Source organism: Chiloscyllium plagiosum, unplaced genomic scaffold (assembly GCF_037043375.1).
Source record: "Chiloscyllium plagiosum isolate Xiang-an unplaced genomic scaffold, Cpla_swu_hap1 HiC_scaffold_12, whole genome shotgun sequence".
In the NCBI taxonomy this organism is placed as follows: Eukaryota; Metazoa; Chordata; class Chondrichthyes; order Orectolobiformes; family Hemiscylliidae; genus Chiloscyllium; species Chiloscyllium plagiosum.
The window spans coordinates 54,674,649-54,698,042 of NW_028270150.1; the positions used below are offsets into that span (position 1 = coordinate 54,674,649).

Here is a 23,394-nt window from a genome sequence, read left to right on the forward strand (position 1 = left end):
TGTCAACCTGTAGCTCCATCTAATTGCTTCATACCCCCTCCCTTGAGAGTCATTTCATTGCTCCCATCTCTCTTCCACTTCTTGGTTTGCAGGAACACCAAAACGTTTTTATATTCGTTTTGTGAAGAGAGCAGAAAATTCTGTATTTCATTTGCCATTTCCTTTAAATCAACAGAAGAATAATAGATTTCACTAATTTCATTCTCTGGAGGATCAATGCGCACACTTTTTAAACAAAATACCTGTAGAAACTCTTGCTACTCATTTTAACATTGCTATCTAGTTTCCACTTGCATAAATTTCTTCATTCGATTAACCTTTTAATCATTTTTGCTTTCTTTGCATTCTGACCAATCGCCTGACCAGCCACTGTCTCTGCACACATCTGCTTTACTCAAGTTTGATACTTTCCTTAACTTCTTTAGTTAATTATGGATGACAAGGCCTCCTTTTTCTCCCATTTCCAACCTCCTCCAGACCAAAGGGGTAGCCATGGGCATCTTCGCCGGGTATGTGGAACAGTCCATTTTCCATAGCTACACCGGCACTGTTCCCCGCTACATTGTTGATTTTTTTTTATGCCACGTTGTGCTCCCACAAGGAGGTCGAACAGTTCAATTTCACCAACACATTCCATCCCGACCTTAACTTCAACTGGACCATCTTGGACATCACCCTCCCCTTCCTGGACCTCTTCATCTCCATCAACAGTGACTGACAATACAGATTTTTTTAGATTAGATTCCCTACAGTGTGGAAACAGGCCCTTTAGCCCAACAAGTCCACACCAACCCTCCGAAGAGTAACCACCGAGACCCATTTCCCTCTGACTAATGCACGGTGGACAATTTAGCATGGCCAATTCACCTGACCTGCACTTCTTTGGACTGTGTGAGGAAACCTGAGCACCCTGAGGAAACCCACACAGACATAGGGAGAATGTACAAACTCCACAGTCACCCAAGGAGGAAATTGAACCTGGGTCCCTGGTGCTGTCTTCGACAAACCCACCAACTCCCACAGCTACCTGGACTACACCTCCTCCCACCCTGCCTCCTGTAAAAACACTATCCTTTATTCCAGGTTCCTCTACCTCTGCCACTTCTGCTCCCAGGAGGACAAGTTCCACCACAGAATACACCAGATGGTCTCATTCTTCAAAGACCACAATTTCCCCTCCCAAGTGGTCGGTGGTGCCCTCCAGCGCATTTCACCCCCTTCCCGCACCTCCACCTTCGAACCCCACCTCTCCAACCGCAACAAGGACAGAAACCCCCTGGTCGTCACCTTCCACCCCACCAACCTTCGAATACATTGCATCATCCTTCACCATTTCCATCACCTACAAACAGACCCCACCACCAGAGATAGATTTCCCTCCCCACCCCTTTCTGCATTCCGTAAAGACCATGCCCTCCGCAATGGTCAGGTTCATGCCCCCCCCCGCCAACCCACACTCCCCTCCTGGCACCTTCCCTGCTACCACAAGAATTGCAAAATCTGCGTCCACACTTCCCCCCCTCACCTCCTTGCAAGGCCCCAAAAGAAGCCTTTCACATCCACCAGATTTATCTGCACTTCCACATGTCATTTATTGTATCTGTTGCTCCCGATGTGGCCTCTTCTACACTGGGGAGAGAGGATGCCTACTTGCAGAACGCTTCAGAGCACATCTCTGGGGCACACACACAAAATAACCCCACCGCCCCATTGCCAAACACTAAATCCCCTCTGCCACTGCCAAGGAAATGCAGGTGCTGGTCCTCCATCACCAAACCCTAACTACCCGACACCTGGAGGAAGAACGCCTCATCTTCCACCTTGAGACCCTCAAATCTCTGTGGATTTCACCAGTCTCTTCATTTCCCCTGCCCCTACCTTATCCCAGCTCCAACCTTCCAACTTGTCACCACCCTCATGACCTGTCCATCTTCCTTCCCACGCATCTGCTCCACCCTCCTCTCTGACCTATCACCATTACCCCCACCTGCATCTAACTATCGCACTCTCAGGTACCTACCCCCCAGTACATCCCCCCGACCCCATTTATCTCTTTACTCTCTTGGCAAACAAGCCTCATTCCTAATGAGGGGCTTATGCCCAAAATGTCGATTCCCCTGCACCTCGGATGCTGCCTGACCTGCTGTTTTTCCAGCACCACACAGATCTCCAGCATCTGCAGTCTTCCCTTCCTCCTTTTTGAATATACTGAGTAATCTGAAATATCTCCTTCAACTATCCCTCTTTAGATCACACTCCAACTCAGCATGCCAACTCACTTAAGTCAGTTGTCACACTAACACAGTATTTAAAGTTTAAGACATTCGCATTAGACCCAACCTTCTTTCTTTTAAATTGGACATAAAATTCAAACACATTGTGGTCACTGCAATCTTAGAGGTCTCTTGACTCCAAGGTCATCAATTAATCCTGTCGTAATACACAATTCCAGGTGTGGTATAATCTGCTCTCTGACAGGCTCAAAATTCTGCTGCTCCAAACTCCCTTGAAAACATTGTGTTCGGCTTATCCAGACTCACCAGTCAATCTAACTTTTGCTAACTTGTATCCAAAGTGATGTTAGCCACAATTATTGCAATCCCCTTAATTATTTTGCCCCACATTGTAGACTATTTCCACAAATGACTTGTTTGCCCACTTTTTGTGCCTCCACCCAAACCAATTCAATATCCTGTTTGCTGAACTGTGGTCATCTCTAAATAATGTACAAATGTCATTTTGATTAACAATGCTATCCTTCTACTTCAAATCAAAATCAAGTATCACGGATCCTTTAACATTCAGGGATTAATTTTGGTAATTTGGCAGATACAATTCCATTTGGCTATCAGTGCATATTTAGGAACTTCAATGTGCACTATTTGTTTACTTAATTCAGAAAGCTACACAAGTCAGATACAGAGCTTTTACTTTTGTCTTTTTCTAATCGTTTTAACAACAGAATTGCAGTTGTTAGTGTATTTCCAGATTTTTGTTTTACCTCTGACTCTTAGATCCCAAATTATAATTTCCCCCTTACCCTGTCTTGGACGCTTTGATATACAACATTTTACCATACTTGATCCCTTGCCCCTTCAATTCAAAACTTTCTCTGACTTCCGCATTAGACAGTTCAGAAAATAGGTATAGCCCCCACTTTCCCCACTGCTGGAGCCAGTGCCAGTGCAAAATTCTGATTAAGAGTCACTGGACTCAAAACATTAACTGTTTTTCTCTCCACAGATGTCAGACCCATTGTGCTTCTCCAGCACTTTGTTCCTTGAACTGGACTCACTTCACACACAATCTTTGAGCTGGGCATTCATCTCTAATCTGACTTGCTGTATATGCCAGTGAGCATGTGGCTCAGATAATAATGAGAGGTTACAACTTTAGCGGTTCTGATTCTAATTTGGCACTCAGCTTCTCATACTGACCACCTCCACTGTGCTGCCCATATCGTTGTTAACTACATGGGCCATGATGACTGAATCAAGTAAATTTCCCCTCTCTCATGCAATACAGTATCTGTAGTTCAGTTTCCAACTCATACTCTGAAGTGAAGTTCCTTGAACTTCACACACTTGCCCCAGACAGGTTTGCTCTTGATCAGCATGGCATCCAGGGGCTCCTACATGCGACAACTATGACATCATTGCCTATCCTTCATGTGTTTCATGGAAAAGTTTAATTATTTTATTGATTTTGTACTTTGAAAAGTAAGCTTCATTAACCTCATCAGCAGATGCTATATTATATTTAAACTTCAGACTCAGATACCAAATTGCTTGCTTTATTTCCTGTACAAAAAGGAAGGAAACTATTCTGGAGGCTGAAAATGTTTAGGAAAAGCTGAAGTAAACTTATACAACAACTCTTTCCCTTCCTCTTCCCTAACTCCCTTAATCATTTACTCTGGTACTCTATTGTAATCATTTTCAAGGGCTAAATTGCTCTGAGTTGGTTAGTTTTATGTGCTAATAAAGCCTTGACTCACTTACGGATCCAGTTTCAGATGGTTCTTTGCAAATACACAGACTTTGTTTCATCCTGCAAATGAATAACTTCCTGTACCATGGAGTTATGGTGGATTTACTCACCTTCTGCGCAGGCCCTGATAACTACTTCAGCTTTGCATATAGTGTGAAAAAAAAAATCAAACCTGTAAATGAACTGGCATACGTGTGGAGATTGTTATTAAGAACACTTCCACTAGGACAGCAGAAATGCATTCCAATGACCTCAAACCAGCCCTAAAAAGATCAAACATACCCAATAACTCAGGAGAGATTCTAGTTTATGACTGATCAAAATGGAGAAAGCTGAGTTAGGAAAGAACCAAACACGTTTATACACTTCGTGGGAGCATGCAGAGACGTCAAAGGAAGTGTATAAACCTCAAAACAATGATTTATCCAACCTTTCATGCATCACCTGTCCCAGCACAGCATGCAGATCACACAGTCGATCGAATAGCTATCTCAGAACCCACTGAACTGAAGTCATGTTTGATTCCAAGAAGAAGAATTTCAATTCTGAGATACCTGAGCTAATGGGTCACAGTTGATACATGGCAATGACAGGATTTTGCAATTGAGGGTGAGAGAATTAATTTAGGCCAGAGGGATACAATAACTCACGCTTAGTGGTTTGAGGACAAATGTGTGTGTATTGAAGTGTATAAAATATAAAGTGAACACAAATTTTGAATGAGAGTCACAGCCCTGAGCGGAAATGAAAGTTTGCATTTGCCAATTTTAGCCACTCACTATGTAGTTGGCCAATATAAAATCTGCCAATTTATCATCACAAAGTTTTAAAACTATACCTTCATTTTCTTTTGCTAAGCTTAGAAGCGAGGAACGTGCTACTGTGATTGGTTTTCATTCCACTTTTGCAAATAAGGATTGTTGCATATTATTTTTCTATAGCTTAATATTGGACAAAGCTGTAAGTGACATCCCATTTCTTGATAAAAAGAATAGACCAAAGAATGCACAATTTTGAAATCTGAATTTGAGACCCTCATTCTAAACATAATCTATTTGACACACAATGCATAGACTAGCAAACAAAAACAAATTGCTGGAGAAATTCATATTTGGCAGCATCTGTAGAGAGAAAGCAGAGTTAATATTTTGGGTCCAGTGACCTTTCTTCAGAAGGCATGCTGAATTTTCCAGCAATTTCTATTTTGTTTGATTTCCAACATCCACAGTTTTTTCGTTTTGTTTGTTACAGAGCAGCAGATGCTGTTTTAGTTGTGCAAACAGGCTGGTATAATGGTCAATGTGCTACACTTACTTATTTACTGAGGTCTCACATGCAACTTAAATGCTTTGGTCTTGAAGGGAAAACAAGTTAGTTGCAAAGTCATGAGTCTTTTCAGTTTCCACATGCTAGGACACCAAAAAGTCCAGGACAGTGCATGCATTCCAAATCAACTACACAGGAACCTCGATTATCCAAACACCAATTATCTGAAAATCTGATTATCCGAAGGAGATCTTGAGGTCCCAGTAGAAACATTACATCAAAGAAGTGCTTCCAACAGTGATCACGTCTTTTGTTTACAGTGATTAAACAGGTAGAGTCTCCAAATGACTGACCTCCCCCTCTCTCCCCCCACAGTTTCCCTGGAATTCTACAGAGGGGTGTACCCAAACCGTTGGATAGGGTTTGGGGGGTGGTCGGGGGGCAGTGCTGGGGGCGGAGTCTTGCGCTGCTTGGAATTCCACTGGAATGCAGTGCATTCCAAGCAGTCTGCAATGCACTGCTTGGAAATGTGGAGGAGGAAGTTTCAATTGAGCCATTCAATTGAGCCATTCAAGATGATTATCTGGATATAACTCATGCAGAAAGGTAGGAGGAAAAAGGAGATTGGCAGTAAGCAATGATACTTATTTGAAGAACCATTGTAGGCATGATGGGCCAAAAGGCCTCCTTCTGAACTGTAATAATTCTGTAATTTGTATAACATACCAACATAACACTCATCAGACCAGCTTCTGAATAAAAAGTGGAGCTGTGGGATTGGATTTGGATTGCTCCAATTAAAAGTCTAAGTTTCAAAACCTCATGGAAGATTACTTAACACCTTCCTGAAGTGCTACTGGGCCAATAACATTGAAATACTCTTCACTAAGTGTACTATGAATAAAGAATTCACTCGAGACTAGTAAAATGACATTGCATCTTGTGTACTTTTGAACTTTGTAACATAATGCATTGCTGGCTGGCTAGATTGTAAAAACCTCACTTTAAAATAAACTGTATACCGTTAGCACTTAGTTTCTGACCATAAACACTTCATGGACAACATACACTTTCACAAACCTTTACTTTCAAACAGAGATCTTAAAAGTCGGCATCATTAAAATTCCAACTATGAAATAAAAGATTTTGCATTTCTTAAGATGAAACATAATATTAGCCAAGACAGAAGGTATACTCACCAGGTGGAGGATTCAGGTAGACACTGTTACAGGTCAGTAGTTTCTTAATAAATTGGAAATACTCCAGGCTATACTGCATTCTATTGTGCATGAACTGCACATTCTGTTTCCGTACACTTCGTTCAATGACACTTGGCATTTTTATCTGGTGTGGTTTTATACTAATCTCCAGCTCAGAAATGTACTTAATTAATTCATTATCTTTAGCGAGTGTGTCCATACGTTCATAAAATAGTATGTAAGCATTCCACCATCGCTTTTGCCGCCTGTATGACATTCGTTTCATCATATGGTCAAAAACTTCACCCATATACTCGCCACCAAAGCACTGGTTTTTCATTTCTTCATCATCATCCATTTTGCACTCAGTTACATCACCATCATCAAACTTATACCATTTGTTTTTCTCACCATCTCCACCATTTCGTTGAATGATGTATGAATAATAATGTCCTCCACTTGCCTGACCACTATGCACTAATACACCAACCAGTCTATATTTAGTGCTACCAGGCTGCTCGTTATCTGGCTGTTCATTTTGAATCAATTGATTTTCTGGGTTGATGTCATCCCCTTCCAATTTGGCAACCCCAGCCACAGTGTAAGGTTCCATATCCAGCTCTCGTGGAAATTCAAAATAGTCATTGAATTTAATTGCACATTCCCTTTCCCAGTCATAGTCAAATCGCTTCAGTTGAATTGCTAAAACTGGTGGCAGTTTCTTGATTAGTAAACGCTTCACTGTATCAACCTGCAAAACAGAAGAGACATTAAATATAATGAAGTTTAAGAAGCGATTACACAAATATAAATATCTCAAAAGAAACCTCAGCCTATACAAGAGTACACAACTTTTTAGTACATTTTCTTACATATATTCTCTCTTTATACACCTTTCCTAAAACAGCTGCAGTCAGTACAAGTTATAATGGGCATGATTTGGAGATGCCGGTGTTGGACTGGGGTGTACAAAGTTAAAAGTCACAACACCAGGTTATAGTCCAACAGGTTTAATTGGAAGCACACTAGCTTTCGGAGCAATGCTCCTTCATCAGGCACTACCACCTGATGAAGGAGTGTCACTCCGAAAGCTAGTGTGCTTCCAATTAAACATGTGGACTATAACCTGGTGTTGTGCGATTTTTAACCATGTATAATGGGGACATTCAACTGAAATGTACAGCAGCTAACCAACAAATTCATCTTTCAGTTTACAGCAACACTTGTTAAATAGAACAGGGAATAACATTACTTTAGTATTATGAAATACCAACAGTTTAGACATGGGTATTGACTTCAACAAACTTATGAAGGGTTCAGGTAACAAACTAAACATTTTGAAGTTAAGGTGGTTCAGTGGTTAGCATTGCTGCCTCACAGCACCAGGATCCCAGGTTCAATTCTATCCTTGGTCAACTGTCCATGTGGAGTCTGCCCATTGTCCCAGTGTCTGCGTGGGTTTTCTCCGGGTACTCCGGTTTCCTCCCACAGTCCAAAGATGTGCAGGTTAGGTGGATTGGCCGTGCTAAGTTGCCCATAGTGTTACGTGCATTAGTCAGAGGGAAATGGGTCTGGGTGGGTTACTCTTTGGTGTAGGGTCGGTGTGGATTTGTTGGGCCAAAGGGCCTGTTTCCACACTGTAGGGAATCTAATCTAATCTAAAACTGCAACATCGCAAACTTCTGTCAGCCTCCACCCTATCTGTAACCAACACAGCTTGCTTAATTACAAATATCAGGCAACAAGTGATCAGAACCTAACACAAGAATGAGATTAGGAAGTATTTTACAAAGTAAATATGGTAAATGTTTCAAACTTTATTCTAAAAACAGTTTTGCATGGTAGATTGTTAGTTTTCCATTTACTTGATAGGTTTTTGTCTAAAAAGGTGGTAAAAGATTTTTTTGGATTAGATCATAGATCAGGATAGTTAAATAGCAAACTACTTTTAATATACTAACAATACATTTACCATTTTCCAGATGTGACTTTGCACTTCACAGCAGTTTAAACTTTCCATGGCACAATTCAGAGAAAGAGCTCTTCACTTAACCTAGTCAACACCTTGATCAAATACCAAAAACATTAACCAGTCATTATTTCATGACAGGTTCTAGGGTCTTGTAGAATCCCCGAATCCCTCCAGTGTGGAGGCAGCAATTAGCTGCATGACATTACACTCTAATTTTATACTAATTTGTTCATATATGCCGGAGTCACAGGCGTGAACAACATTTACTGACTGCCTCCAGTTGCCCTGGAGGTGGTGGTGGCGAGGTACTTGCTTAAACTGAAGTCTTTGGGCATTAGGTCAACTATAGTTTGGGAGTTGCAGGAAAGTTGATCAAGAAACAATGAAGCAACAGTGATATAGTTCCAAACTTGGATGGAGGATGATTTAGAAGGGAAATTGTAAATAGTAGCATTTGCATGCACTTGCAGCTTTGTCCTCTTGAAGGAGTAGATTGCAGATTTGGAACGATAACATAATAGCCTGAATGCATTACTGCAATTCATCTTGCATATGGTGCACAGTTCTACTACTATGCATGATGGTGAAGGAACAGTATGTTGAATGTGATGGATGAGGTGTCAATCAAGCAGACTTTGCCCTCCACGATGTCAAGCTTCTCGCTTGTTGTTCAAGCCGGCCCCAGTTCAGTGCATTCCATCACACTCCTGATGTGATTTTTAAGTGTTGGAGAGGCATTGGGGAGATATGTAGATTGTGATTTGTTATCAGAGGACTACCTTATTCAAAGATCTTTGAATTTAAACAACTTGAGAGAATATAGCTCACAAATGTTTAAAAATTGCACTTTTACCACCACCCACCAAAGCTGTAGCATACATGCTATCTCCTTGACACTTCACTTCAGCGCTGAGCAAGAGTCATCTGACCGCGAAATGTTAGTTTGCGCTCACTCCATGGATGCCATCTGACCCGCTGTAATCTCCACCATTTGTTGTTTTCAGGACAAACTTTGTATTTTGGATTACACAGCCAACTGCCACTAATTTAGCTCACATGATACATCTTAAAAATGGATGTTTTCAAGGTACTGGAAAATGACAACTACATTGCACTAAGTGGGCTGGAAAAAGAGAACATATTCCCCCTCACAATCTATGAACAAGTGCTATAAGCAGCGATGGTGAAATTCTCAATCCAGTTATTTCAACATATCCATCTAACACATTAGATCTGCTATCAAATACAGTCTCAAGAGATGGGCATTCAAATTATAATCATAACATGTTTGCTAATCTCTACAAAAGTTCTGATTTATACAATGGGAGGGACTATTTTAATATTAGCTTCCTAGGTTTTGAAGCAGCAGTGCATCTACATGGAGGAAATGGTGGGAGATGACAACAGTTGGTCAGGTTATGAAGGCACTGGTCACAGAAATTAGCCCAGTGAATATTTAAACCTGGAGGAAAAAGCTTTATAGTTCAACACTTGGAGGGACTAAAGGTGCAGTGGCAGCATAAGACAAAGAAAACCTGTATGAAGCTGTTAACCTCTAAGGTAGCTGAATTAGTTGTCAGCTGTTGAGCAGCTGGAGGGCTTAATAATTGCTAAACAATGGATTTCTTTCAAATGCTGGGACGAGATCAGATTGGGAACTCTGTTTGGTGTAGATGATTTGGATCGAAGGGTCCGTTTCCATGTTGTATGACTATGACTCGATATTGAATGGAATTCTCCTAACATTTAAGGTTTAGCAATTCTCTTCCTCACCAAAAGGTACATATCTTGGTTAATTCTGCATTGCTGTCCTAACCCTATATCTCTCAGATGTCGCTTCATTCTTATAAACAGAATGTCAGTGGCACATTCCAGTGCTGCAACCTAATCACCCCAACCAAGTTGTTGCCAAAAGCAAAAGATATTATTGAATTAGAAATTTATAGTATGGAAGATGGCATTTCAGCCCACTGCAACACAGTGAGCTGGCTAGCATCGATTTATTCATACTTTCCAGCACGGGCAGCCTGATAGTTGCTAGATGTCCCACAAGACTGCAGCACTAAGAATACTGATGCATAAATCAATCATGGTTCAAACTTTCCAACAGGATTTTCAGAAATATTTTTGCAGGTCCTTTTGTTAAAATCCCTCCAGGGCTGCTCATGCCTGAATTCTCACTGGAGAGTCATGCAACAATTAAGAAACTGTTATGAGTTACATTAGCACACAAAGGACCTCTTTCTCTACTCCGAATTCCTCTCCTTGGCCTCCCCATGTGATCTCCTCCACTCTCCCTTCCCCACTGTCCCCATTATGTATCTCTCAAAATGTGTATTTTGTTATCCCTACAGGAAACACTACAGAAGATCCACTTATATTGGGGAAAAGAATTCAAGCGTTAACAGTTACCATTAAAATTACAGCAAACATGATCCTAAGGAGAAAAGAAAGGATAAACCTAATTATGAATAAACAATTGCAACACTGAGCAATAACTAGTGAATGATCATGTGTTGTTACTAACATAAGCAACTGATACCTTGGTTTACCAATGCATCAATTAAAATGGTCTTGATTATTCAGGGAGAACAACATGCCTATGAGGTCGGTGCATCCTGGTAGATAACAATCTTTAATCCAAATCTGTGTACATACTGAATGGAAGAAAGCATGCAGTCTTTTAAATTCTCAAATAGAAGTCAAATCACAAAATACTTAAATAGTCATGGATTAAGAACTAAGAATTTGAGAGAAATTTGCTTACCTTTTTGTTGCATTTCTCACAATGGTATGCATTGGCACCTTCCAGTAGGTCTCCTTTGACATACTGTTCGAGTGAATCAAGCAGATTTTGATGATTTCTAATGTCAACATTCAGTGTTGTGAAGGATTCCTCACATTCATATCTAAAAAAAGTAAAAATGTATTGCAATCATGACACCAGAAGTATATTACAATACAAAGTGCGGAAATATAATAAACTGTTATGAAAGTAATGATAGAATTCAAGAGGACAGAGACAAATGGATGAGGCACATGTGGCAGAATAAGTTTCAAGTAGGGAAGTGTGAACAATATATTGTAATGTTAAGGACAAATTACACAAAATAAAGCATACAAGTTTAAAAGGGTTCAGTAACCAGTAAATTGTTGTCAATCTGCCCTGCCAGGTTCAAACTATTTCAAGTCATATACAGGATCCTGGACAGGTTTCTGATTAAACAGTGAAAAGGCTTTGAGTAAATTTTATTAAATAGTTGTTTCCATTTGAACTGGAGCATTGCATCCACTTCAGGACCAAGGTCAAGACATTGGACAAGATGCAAAGCCTTCAGAGAACAGTTCCCTGGATGAACGACCGCAGTGACAAGGATATACTGGAGAACCTGGGGCTGGCCTTCAAAGAGAAGACGGAGGGTTTTGTTTTGGGAAGGGTGGGATAGAATTTGATAAGTGTTCAAAACACTGTGACTAGAGTAGATAGGGACAAACAGCTCACATATACCAATGTGCTGTGCATGCTCACAAAGGAAATCACATTCAGAGTGAGACACAACCGGAGTATATAGTTCGGGGAATTTTGAGATAATGTGGGAATTTGGAGGGGGGAAAGGGGTGCTTTAAGATCCGAGCTTATAGGGTCTTTTAACAATTCAAGCCCAAGATCTGGGGCCCAACACAAGAGAGAATGACATTGCAGGAAAACCACAAGATTATTGGTTGGTAGAATAACCAACTATTATTAGTTACTTTCAAATCGAAGGTGAATAGAGGAAATATTTACAAGTTACAAACTAAAAGACTAGCAGGAAATTTTCAAAAATCAAGAACAAAGTGAATAATATTGAGACTAACCAGATGATGCGTTATACCTGCACTATGTAGTGACTACATCTGTAACAAGTGTTGGTTGACTGAGCAACTCTAGCTCAGTTGACGAGTTGAAGTCTGAACTTCAATATTGTGACTCATGAATGAGGGTGAAAAAGTTGCATGGACACCTTCAGGAGGCAGTCACACCAGAGATTAACTAACTCAAATTTGATAAGTGGTCAGGGAGAGGAGAGTGAGACTACAAGTGGGGCAGATAGAGTAATCCAGCACAGTGCTGAAAGAGTCTCAGCCCTTGAGTTTGTCTAACAGGTGTGAGATTCTTGTTCCCTGTATGGACAAGACCAGAGACCATAGGTAGATGAACAAACTGTCCACAGCACTATGATACTGGGCGACATTCAAGAGTGGGAGAAAAGAGAAATGTAGTTGTAATTGGGAATAGTACAGTTAGGAGAGTCAGCACAGTTCTGTGGCCAGGATCCAAAGTTCTGAAGGCTGCCTGGCACTCAGGCTTAGAACATCTCATGAGCTGCACAGGAACTTGGAGTGGGAAGGGAAGATCCAGTACCATACATATAGGAAGGAAGAGGAGAGAGATTCTGCTAAGGGAAGATGAGCAGCTCGGGGCCAAACTGAACAAAATTGAAAAGGTAATAATCTTTGGTGCAGGGTCAACAAGATTAAAGAGGTAAGCATGTGGTTCAAAAAATTGGTGTGGAAGAAATGGGTCTGAATTTATGGGACACTGGGACCAGTACTGGGGAAGAAAGGAGCTGTTCTAATGGAATGGCCTGCACTTAAATCATTCTGGGACCAGAATCCTGACAAATCGTATAACTGAGGCTGTGGATAATGCTTTAAATTAATAGCAGGGGAATGGGATAAGAAAGAGGGCTCAACGGAAGTTATTAAAGCTTCCAGGACAAATAGTAGGAGAGTATGGAGAAGCTCAGGAATCTAACTTCAGGCACTGTAATTAAGGGGACAACTATGACAAGGGAGGCAGTCACCACATGACTGAGTGTTGCACTTAGAGTCATAGTCATAGAGATGCACAGCACGGAAACAGACCCTTCGGTCCAACCCGCCCATGCCAACCAGATATCCCAACCCAATCCACTCCCACCTGCCAGCACCCGGCCCACATCCCTCCAAACCTTCCTATTCATACACCCATCTAAATGCCTCTTAAATGTTGCACTTGTACCAGTCTCCACCACTTCCTCTGCAGCTCATTTAGTCCCATGTTCCTAACCATGCCCTGAGGTCATCTGCCTTTCCTGTTAGGCCCCTTGCATTGAAATAAATGCAGTTTAATTTATTAGTCATACCTTGTCCCTGCCTGCCCTGGTTGTTTGACCCACTTCTGTTCTCAGCTGTACCCGTCTCAGATCGATCTCTTTCTTCACTATCTCCCTGGGTCCCCCCCTCCCACCTTACTAGTTTAAATCCTCCCAAGCAGTTCCAGCAAATTTCCCTGCCAGAATATTAGTCCCCTTCCAATTTAATCTGACCTTCTTGTACAGGTCACTTCTACCCCAAAAGAGATTCCAATGTTCCAAAAATGTGAATCCGTTCCCATACACCAGCTCATCAGTCATGCATTCATCTGCTCTATCCTCCTATTCCTGCCCTCACTAGCTTGTAGCACTGGGAGTAATCCAGATATTACTACCCTTGAGGACCTCCTTTTTAAATTTCTGCCTAACTCTGTGATCTCCCTTCAGAGTCTCAACTTTTTCCCTTCCTATGTCGTTGGTTCCAATGTGGACAATGACCTCCTGCTGGCTCATCTCCCCGGTGAGAACATTCTGCACCCTCTCTGAGACATCCTGGATCCTGGCACCAGGGAAGCAACACCATTCTGATTTTTCACTGCTGGCCTCAGAAACGTCTGTCTGTGTCTCGGACTATCCCCTAACACAATTGATCTCCTGGAACCCGACGTATCCCTCATTGCATTAGAGCGCGTCTGAATACCAGAAACTTGGCTGTTCATGCTACGTTCCCATGTGTATCGATCACCCCCTACATTTTCCAAAGCAGCATACTTGTTTGAAGTGGGGATAGCCACAGATGACTCCTGCACGAACTGCCTACCTCTCTTACCTTTCCTAGAGTTAACCCATCTATGTGACTGCATCTGCGACTTTTCCCCCTTCCTATAACTGCCATCCATCACCGTTGTTGCTGCAAATTTCTCATTGCCTCTAACTGTCTCTCCAACCGATCCACTTAAATGAACATTATACAAAACAAAGTAAATGAGCTTGCAGCACAGGTTGAAATTGGTGGCTATGATGTTCAGAGTATCAGATATGGGTGCAAGGGGATCAAGGTTGAATATGTGCCTTATCAAAAAGGACAGACAGATGGTCAAATGTGCCTTGTTAGTAAGAAATTAAATAAATAGCAAGTGAGATTGTCATAAGGTGCTGAATCTGTGTAGTCAGAGTTAGGAACTGCAAAGAAATAAAGAACCTGATGGGAGTTGTGTAGAGGCTTCCAAACAGTCGTCAGGATGTGGAACAGAAAATAAGTCAGCATTATAAAAAGACAAGAAAAGAACCATTACATTAATCATTACAATTCAGTGTACATGTGGACAGGAAAAATCAGGTTTGTAGCAGACCCCAAGAAAAGGAATTTGGGCAGTGTCAACAAGATGGTTACTTTTGGAAAAGCTAGGGTTAGAGCCAACTACAGAACAGGTAATTCTGGCTTTGGTGATGCGTAAAGAGGTAGACTTGATTAGGGAGTTTAAAGGTGAAGGAACCCCAAGGGAGCAGAGACCATAACATGATAAAAATCACCCTGCAGTATGAGGGGGAAAAGCTGGAACCAAACAAAACAGTATTACAATTGAGTAAAATTAACTATCAAGACATGTTGGAGAAGCTGGCCAGAGCTGATTGGAAAGGGAGGCTAGCTGGGAATATAGTAGAGCAGCAGTCACAGGCGTTTCTAGGGGTATTTCAAGAAGCATACCAGAAATTCATCCCAACAGAAGAGTAACATGAAAGGGAGATGGTAACCATGGCTGACGAGGGAAGTCAGGGACAGCATAAAAGCAAAATGCAATGAGAGTAGTGGGAAGTCAGACGATTGGGAAGCCTTTAAAAACCAAAAGGACAGTGACAATAAGGAGAGAAGAAGAAACATTAGGGTAAGCTAGGTGGAAGTATAAAAGATTGCAACAGCTCTTTTAAAGATATCAGCTATAATTGAATGGTGCAGCAGACCTGAGTGGCCTAATTCTGTTCCTAAACTTGTGGTTTTATGTTCTAAGAATACTTGCAAAATTAAGTAATGGTGTCAAGAGGAAACAATCTTTATGCAGCAATTAGTTCTAAATTAGGTAGTTCCATAATGCGATGTTGTGTTCTTGTGCAACCCAATGTTATAGAAAAATTGTGATTTAGAAACAGCACTTAAAATATTGTGCTACAGCCAATGTTTTAAAAAATTGCACATTAGAAACAGTGTCCCCAATTTGACAATCGCATAATAGCGAATTTGCATTAATGAAATGCACGTTACAGCAGAATGACCTGTACTCTGCTTGTGGGGCAGAACAAATTGAATTAGCACTTGCAAGCGAGTTATGAATAATTATCTCAGAATCAAAATGGAATTAGTTGGGGATACTCTGGCAGCATCTGCGCAGAGAAAATAGAGTTGCATTGAGCCCAGCGACCAGGGCTCTGAAGGGCCACTGGACTCAAAATGTTAACTCTGCTTTCTCTCCACAGATAATGCCAGACCGCCGAGTTTCTCCAGCAATTTCTGTTTTGGTTTTGGATTTGGATTTATAGCATTCACAACTCTTCGCTTTAATTATCTCGAGAAAGAATTTTCAGCACTGAGGAAAACATGGGTTATGGGACGTGCTCAGCTACTCGAGCTTCTATGTTGTAATGCTAAGTATTATAAATTGTGTGCTCAGTACAGTTCTACATTCCAATCCTGAGGTCAGGAATTTCAATGAAGTTCTTATGTTTTAAGAACCCCACTGAATCCAAATCAATTTCGCAACACCAAAATATGAAGTGAATTCCATTTCTTCATTTATCTCGCGTCCACCTTATCCACTAACAATTGCCTAGAATTTCACGGGAAAGTAACATGAATTACGATGTATGCATTACTAGTATGTAAAAATAGTAATGCTGTTAGTTTAGCAAAACAGAGCTCACAGCCAACCTCCTATAGAATTCCAATAATCTGTAAATTTGTGCTAATTAAAATTAGTGTTAGTATTTAACTAAAGATACTTTGCCAAGATTTACACTCCTGTCAGGCCACTCAGCCTTGAGTTAATGTAAGGAAACAAATGAAACTGTGGCAACTTGACTCCAAACATGTTGACTTGTGGCAAAAGGGATTTAAATTTTTTATTTTCCATTGTTTTACAGGAAGGAACTAAAAAAAAAACTCTTTCTCCCTCATCTGAGTTATCTGCAATTCATTAGGATTCTTTCTCTCTCTTTTCATATAAAGATGAGCAAGTTACTCAGCCTATTGAGCATGGCCCACTATTCAATCATGGCTGCGTGAATACTAATGTCTTTTATTCATTTAATCCCGAGCACGATGGAAAACCAAAAAATTCCCAACAGAATGGAGGGTTTTGTTCTAAGAGAGAGGGTGAATTCAAACAAATTGTACAACTGAGAGATGGTGTTCCAGAAACTTCTGAGCCACTACATATGCACTTTCCTAATGACCCAATTTCTTACATATTTCAATATAGTTCAACTGATGCATTCCCAAACAATGCTCATTCTCCAGAGGGATTGAGCAAAACTGTGACTGGTCATCTCTTTGCAAGGTTCTTCAAACATAATAGTTACTCAAGCTTAATTTTATTTTAAACTTAAAATAAAATACAATATTTGCATTTATGAGCAATTCACTGAATAGTATAATTTTTTCAAGGTGCATTCTCATTACACACTTTATCAAACTCCTGTACGACAAACCCAGAAGTCACAATGCAACAAAGTTAATATTTGCTGCTGCATCTCTCATATGCCATTTTTTGGAAAATTTTACAACTAGGAACATATAGGGATTGCCAATTATCTCACATTTTCTACTAAGTTATCAATGTTTTCACACAAAATCCAACCTGAGCTTCTCTTTCAATGAAGAAATTCAATTATTCCGACACAAAAATTGCACTGCTATCGGACTGGCAATTGTGCAGTGAAAACTTAATTATTTATATTAACCACAATACTTAAAAATCCTTTGTAGCAGTGAGACAAAACAAAGTAATATTAGACTTCTGTTGCATTCACCTGTGTGGACAGCCTTGACAAATCTTCTGATCAGCAAAGGAACCTCCAAGAACTTTGCTGAGCATAGTTGCATGTCCAAGAGCTTTCAAAGCTTCATCCAGACTATCTACTAAAGAGTTGAAGAATTCCAAAGCATCATGTTGCTCTCGAAGGTTGACTGGTTCACCCCAAAGCCTGGGGAAAGGAGATAATATTTTGTATTCTAGCACATGGTCTCAAGTCTTGCTTCAAATTCATAACTATTAAACTCGCACTCTCCAATTGTACACATGCAACCCACTTAAAGATCTGTTTGCAGTTATGTTAAATCATTCCCCTTAGCTTTATGCATTAAAAATTGACAATCTTTTTCCCCAATTGCCACCAAGTGCACAGTTCTCTGTCAATGCATTTGACAATTTAGTTAATTTTATTACTTTTTTATTTTCTCAATTTGCCAGAACACCAAGTGCAAAATACAATGCTCTTCTCTGCAGCCTCACTCTCTACCAACTGCCATTTATAGGAGTTGAGTTTCACACACAACTTTTCAGCAAAATGCAGTGAAAGCTTCTTCACCACAGGCAAGAACTCATTTCCCAAAGAAAAAAAACTTCTGCAATTTTCAAACTACAAACCTGAACTGTTTCCAGAAACCTCTAGGCACATAGTACTGCAATCTTGAGGCAGCCAAATGTCCAAAAATGACTTGCAGATGTCTCAGGACCCCAATATTGTATTCCTTTCGATCTTCAGTTTTTCCAATTACAGGTTTGTCATAATGGTGGTGGTAACTAAAAACATCATCTCTAGGATCGACATTGCTCTTTAAAAACATATTTTAAAAAATCAATTGAGATTAAAACAAAATGCTTCTCAACAGAAGCTAAATGCAACTTTGCAGCAACTTAATAATTAAATTTGAATCCAGAGGAACCTCAATTATCCGAAGGACACGGGCAGGGAGTATTTCGTTCGGTAAATCGAATGCCAGAGTAACAGTTTAGCCAAGCACCTGGACCTTGCGATTTAACCGAATAATCAGATCTTTGCATAATTGAATACTGGATAATAGAGGTTCCTCTGCATGTGCAATCACAATATCAAAAATCGCTAAAAGTATACTCAAAAATTCTTTTGTTAAGCACAACTTTTCTTTTCGGAGAAAGTGAGGACTGCAGATGCTGGAGATCAGAGTCAAAAAGTGCTGCACTGGAAAAGCATCAGGACTTTCTGATGAAGAGCTTATGCTCGAAATGTTGACTCTCTTGCTCCTTGAATGGTACCTGACCAGCTGTGTTTTTCTAATGCCACACTTTTTGACAACTTTTTTTTGGATATCTAAAAATATAATGGAACAGACTTTGACTGCAGCGTATTTAATAACTGCTATTAATTTGACATACTCCAACTCAAAAATGCTTGGTCCAAGCAGCTTGAAGTTTTAGTTCCTCACAGGGAAGTGAGTGTAAAAAAGTGAGCAAAAAGCAGCAGAAGGATTCAGGAGGACAGCAAATAAAGTGGGGATTAATTCAATGCCTGGAGGTTTGGAGGGGAATCCTATGTTTGTTGATGGAGTGAACTGATAGAGGCAGAAGACAAAAGGAGAACAGGTTGTTTCAAATGAGAGTTGAAAATCATTTGACTCTACTCAACATAAAGGAATGACATTCCACTTTGAATAGTGACTCTCAGTGCCAGAGACGTTGATGTCTAATTGTTAATACTAATCACATTGTTCAATGGATATCTATACTTTTAATCATTTATTCTAAAATGTCTAGAGTGTGTTTAGCTTGTTTGTTTCTCTGGTGAAAAAATACTACCTCATACTATTTGATGTAAGTCTCTGGTAAAGCAAACAGTGCAAGTGATTTGGTGAAGCCAACAGTACAGCTTCTGAACTTAGACAGCAACATTTCGATATTTACATTGAATTGCACAGCTAGCCCTAACTTTAAGTTGCTGCACCATTTATGCAGAATAGATAAAGCACCTTTAGCTTCACTATTGTTTTGGCAACACAATCCATACTAATTAAAAAAAAGTGACCAACGTCTATATAACTATGAAGGTTGTTGCAATAAGGTTAAAATGTGAGAGACCTTACAACATACTGAATATGTTGTTTTGTGTATTTGAGGGCTGGTTTCCAAAAAAGGGTATAAATACAAAAGTCCAAGGTATGTATATTTCAAGAAGATTTCACTACATTAACAAAACAAATTTAAAAATATTTCCAGTACAGGGTAGTTGCCATTGACATTTACCAACAGCTCAGGTAGAAAAAGTGTTCAAGATTTAAGCATTTCAACAGACATGACTTGTCTTTTGACATAAATGTAATAGTTGTAACTTGTGTTCACCTCATTATCCTGTTTCTCATCACCAGATGTATCATCATCAACATCACTACCAGTGCCTTCAATTGTAAGGATACCATTTCTAATAGCAGGGATCATGTATAGCTGCTGAATAACAGAATTCATGTAGCATGTCGCACCAGCATTCTTTAATCCTACAAATCCTTTTGATGGACGTGGTCCTACTGGTGGCAAGTATTCCCACTCTGTCAATGCTTCACAACCTAAACAAAAATTAAAATCTTAGAATCAATGAATAAAATTTCAGACAGATTTCATAATACCATACTGGAACAGCAAAATATTTTCAAGTGGTTCACTATATACAACTGCAACTGAAAAAGGTTGAAGCAGATCAAAACTACTATTGCTACAGTAGAAAATTAAACATTGATCAGATATGTGGAGTCATGATTGCCCCATGGGACCTACCAAAGGATAGCTAATGTCTGGAGTTCGGCTCGCAATATATAGCATACAATTTGACAGTTTTTGCTTTGAAGAATCTAAACGGAGGAAGCCTCTAAAAAAATTTAATAAAAATGCCCATTTAAAAAATGGCTTTAACTAGTTATGCTATTGGGTACTCTTGAGTACTTCATGTTCTATTCGCATGGCATGTTAACAGTAACTGAATTATTGAAGGTACCAACTGGTGGAGATCAGCATACAGCTATCACTAATTTTACAACTTTACACCATTTAATTTCCTTTGATGCTGGAATGTGGCAAAATCAGCATGGAAAATGTTCAAACCAACAATATCATTTGAGAAAGACAACGGAAATTAAGATTGAAAGAAGAAATGCATCGGAACATCTTAAAATAGTAGCTTCATTATTTATAACCTTTCAACATTTTTCTAGATTCTGTGGACATCTCAGCAGATTGGAAAATCATAAATTTAACACTTCTATTCAAGGAAGAGCGACACTAAGCAAGAAACTATGGGCCAGTTAGCCTCACACTTTTCACTGTGAAAATGCTTAAATCTATTAACAAGATACTGACCGAGCATTTTGAAAGTCAGAACGAACAGGCTAATTCAACACGGTTTTTGTCTTGAAGGAAAGTGTCTCATTTTTATTAGTATTCTTTGAGAACAAGGGTGGATAAAAGCAAAACAACAGGGTACATGGACAATCAAAAACATTCGCCAAAGTGTCACATAAAAGATTTTTAAAAGCGCGAAGGAGAGGTCTCTGGCACGGAGCCTGTCCCCGTTACTCAGAAGGGAAGGGTGAAGAAGAGCAGAGCAGTAGTAATTGGGGACTCGATAGTTCGGGGCACAGATAGGCGGTTTTGTGGGAACGAGAGAGACTCACGTTTGGTATGTTGCCTCCCAGGTGCAAGGGTACGTGATGTCTCTGATCATGTTTTCCGGGTCCTGGAGGGGGAGGGGGAGCAGCCCGAAGTCGTGGTCCATATTGGCACCAACGACATAGGTAGGAGGAGTGCCGAGGATGTTAGACAGGCTTTCAGGGAGCTAGGTTGGAAGCTCAGAGTTAGAACGAACAGAGTTGTTGTCTCTGGTTTGTTACCCGTGCCACGTGATAGAGATTCGAGGAATAGGGAAAGAGAACACTTAAATGCGTGGCTACAGGGATGGTGCAGGAGGGAGGGATTCCGGTTTTTGAATAACTGGGGTTCTTTCTGGGGACGGTGGGACCTCTATAAACAGGATGGTCTACACCTGAACCTGAGGGGCACCAGTATCCTTGGGGGGAGGTTTGCTAGTGCTCTTGGGGGGGGTTTAAACTAACTCTGCAGGGGCATGGGAACCCAGATTGTAGCTTCAGGGTGCAGGGCCTGGAGTGTAGGGAGGTTAGGAACATGGCATCAATTTCCAAGGAGGGTGCCTGTAAACAGGAAAGTGGCTTGAAGTGTGTATACTTCAATGCAAGAAGTATACGAAATAAGGTAGGTGAACTTGCAGCGTGGGTTGGTACCTGGGACTTCGATGTTGTGGCTATTACGGAGACATGGCTAGAACAGGGACAGGATTGGCTGTTGCAGGTTCCAGGATTTAAATGTTTTAGTAGGGTCAGAGGTGGGGGTAAAAGAGGGGGAGGTGTGGCATTGCTTGTCAAAGATAGTATTACAGTGGTGGAAAGGACGATGGATGAGGACTTGCCATCTGAGGTAGTTTGGGCTGAGGTTAGGAATAGGAAAGGTGAGGTCACCCTGTTAGGAGTCTTTTACAGGCCTCCTAATAGTCCTAGAATCATTGAAGAAAGGATAGGGAAGGTGATTCAGGAGATGAGTGACAGTAATAGGGTGGTTGTTTTGGGGGACTTTAACTTTCCTGATATTGATTGGGAAAGCTATAGCTCAAGTTCGTTAGATGGGTCAGTGTTTGTTCAATGTGTGCAGGAGAGTTTCCTGACACAATATGTAGACAGGCCAACAAGAGGTGAGGCCATACTGGATTTGGTTCTGGGTAACGAACCAGGCCAGGTGTTAGAATTAGAGGTAGGTGAGCACTTTGGGGATAGTGACCATAATTCGGTGATTTTTACTCTCGTGATGGAGAGGGATAAGTGTGTACTACAGGGCAAGAGTTATAGCTGGGGTCAGGGAAATTATGATGCGGTGAGGCATGACTTAGGATGTGTGGCTTGGAAAAGTAGACTCCAAGGCAAGAGTGTAAATGATATGTGGAGCTTGTTCAAGGAGCAACTATTGAGTGTCCTTGATAATTATGTACCTGTCAGGCAGGGAGGAAAGGGTCGTGCGAGGGAGCCGTGGTTTAATAAGGAATTGGAATCCCTTGTTAAATGGAAGAGGGCGGCCTATCTCAAGATGAGACGTGAAGGTTCAATTGGGGCGATTGAGAGTTATAGGGTAGCCAGGAAGGACCTGAAGAGAGAGCTAAGAGCAGCAAGGAGGGGACATGAAAGGTCCTTAGTCGGTAGGATTAGGGAAAACCCTAAGGCTTTCTATAGGTATGTTAGGAATAAAAGAATGACTAGGGTAGGAATAGGTCCAGTCAAGGATAGTAGTGGGAAGTTGCGTGTGGAGGCGGAAGAGATTGGGGAGACACTGAATGAATACTTTTCTTCAGTATTTACTCAGGAACAGGGCATTGTCGTCGATGCGAATACTGAGTCACAAATAAGTAGAATGGATGGCTTTGAGGTATGTAGAGAAGAGGTGTTGGAAATCCTGGAAAAGGTGAAAATAGATAAGTCCCCTGGGCCTGATGGCATTTATCCTAGGATTCTCTGGGAAGCAAGGGAGGAGATTGCAGAGCCATTGGCCTTGATTTTTATGTCCTCTTTGTCTACAGGAGTAGTGCCAGAAGACTGGAGGATAGCAAATGTGGTTCCCTTGTTCAAAAAGGGGAGTAGGGATAACCCTAGTAACTATAGGCCGGTGAGTCTCACTTCTGTTGTGGGCAAAGTCTTAGAGAGAATTGTAAGGGATAGGATTTATGCACATCTGGATAGGAATAATGTGATCAAGGATAGTCAGCGTGGTTTTGT

At 40.7% G+C, this 23,394-nt stretch overlaps 1 protein-coding gene across 3 annotated transcripts in view; it reads right to left on the minus strand.

The window, feature by feature from the left end:
- The window catches only part of usp9 (ubiquitin specific peptidase 9), a 275,343-nt gene that overhangs the window by 62,668 nt on the left and 189,281 nt on the right, over positions 1-23,394 (minus strand). For all 3 annotated transcript variants that reach the window (XM_087992832.1, XM_087992834.1, XM_087992833.1), the window contains 5 exons: positions 19,913-20,133; positions 18,185-18,372; positions 17,568-17,741; positions 11,195-11,336; positions 6,456-7,206 (listed from right to left, as the gene is read on the minus strand). In XM_087992832.1, coding sequence (XP_087848958.1) covers positions 6,456-7,206; positions 11,195-11,336; positions 17,568-17,741; positions 18,185-18,372; positions 19,913-20,133 — 1,476 coding nt within the window. The remainder of the gene's footprint in view (positions 1-6,455; positions 7,207-11,194; positions 11,337-17,567; positions 17,742-18,184; positions 18,373-19,912; positions 20,134-23,394) is intronic.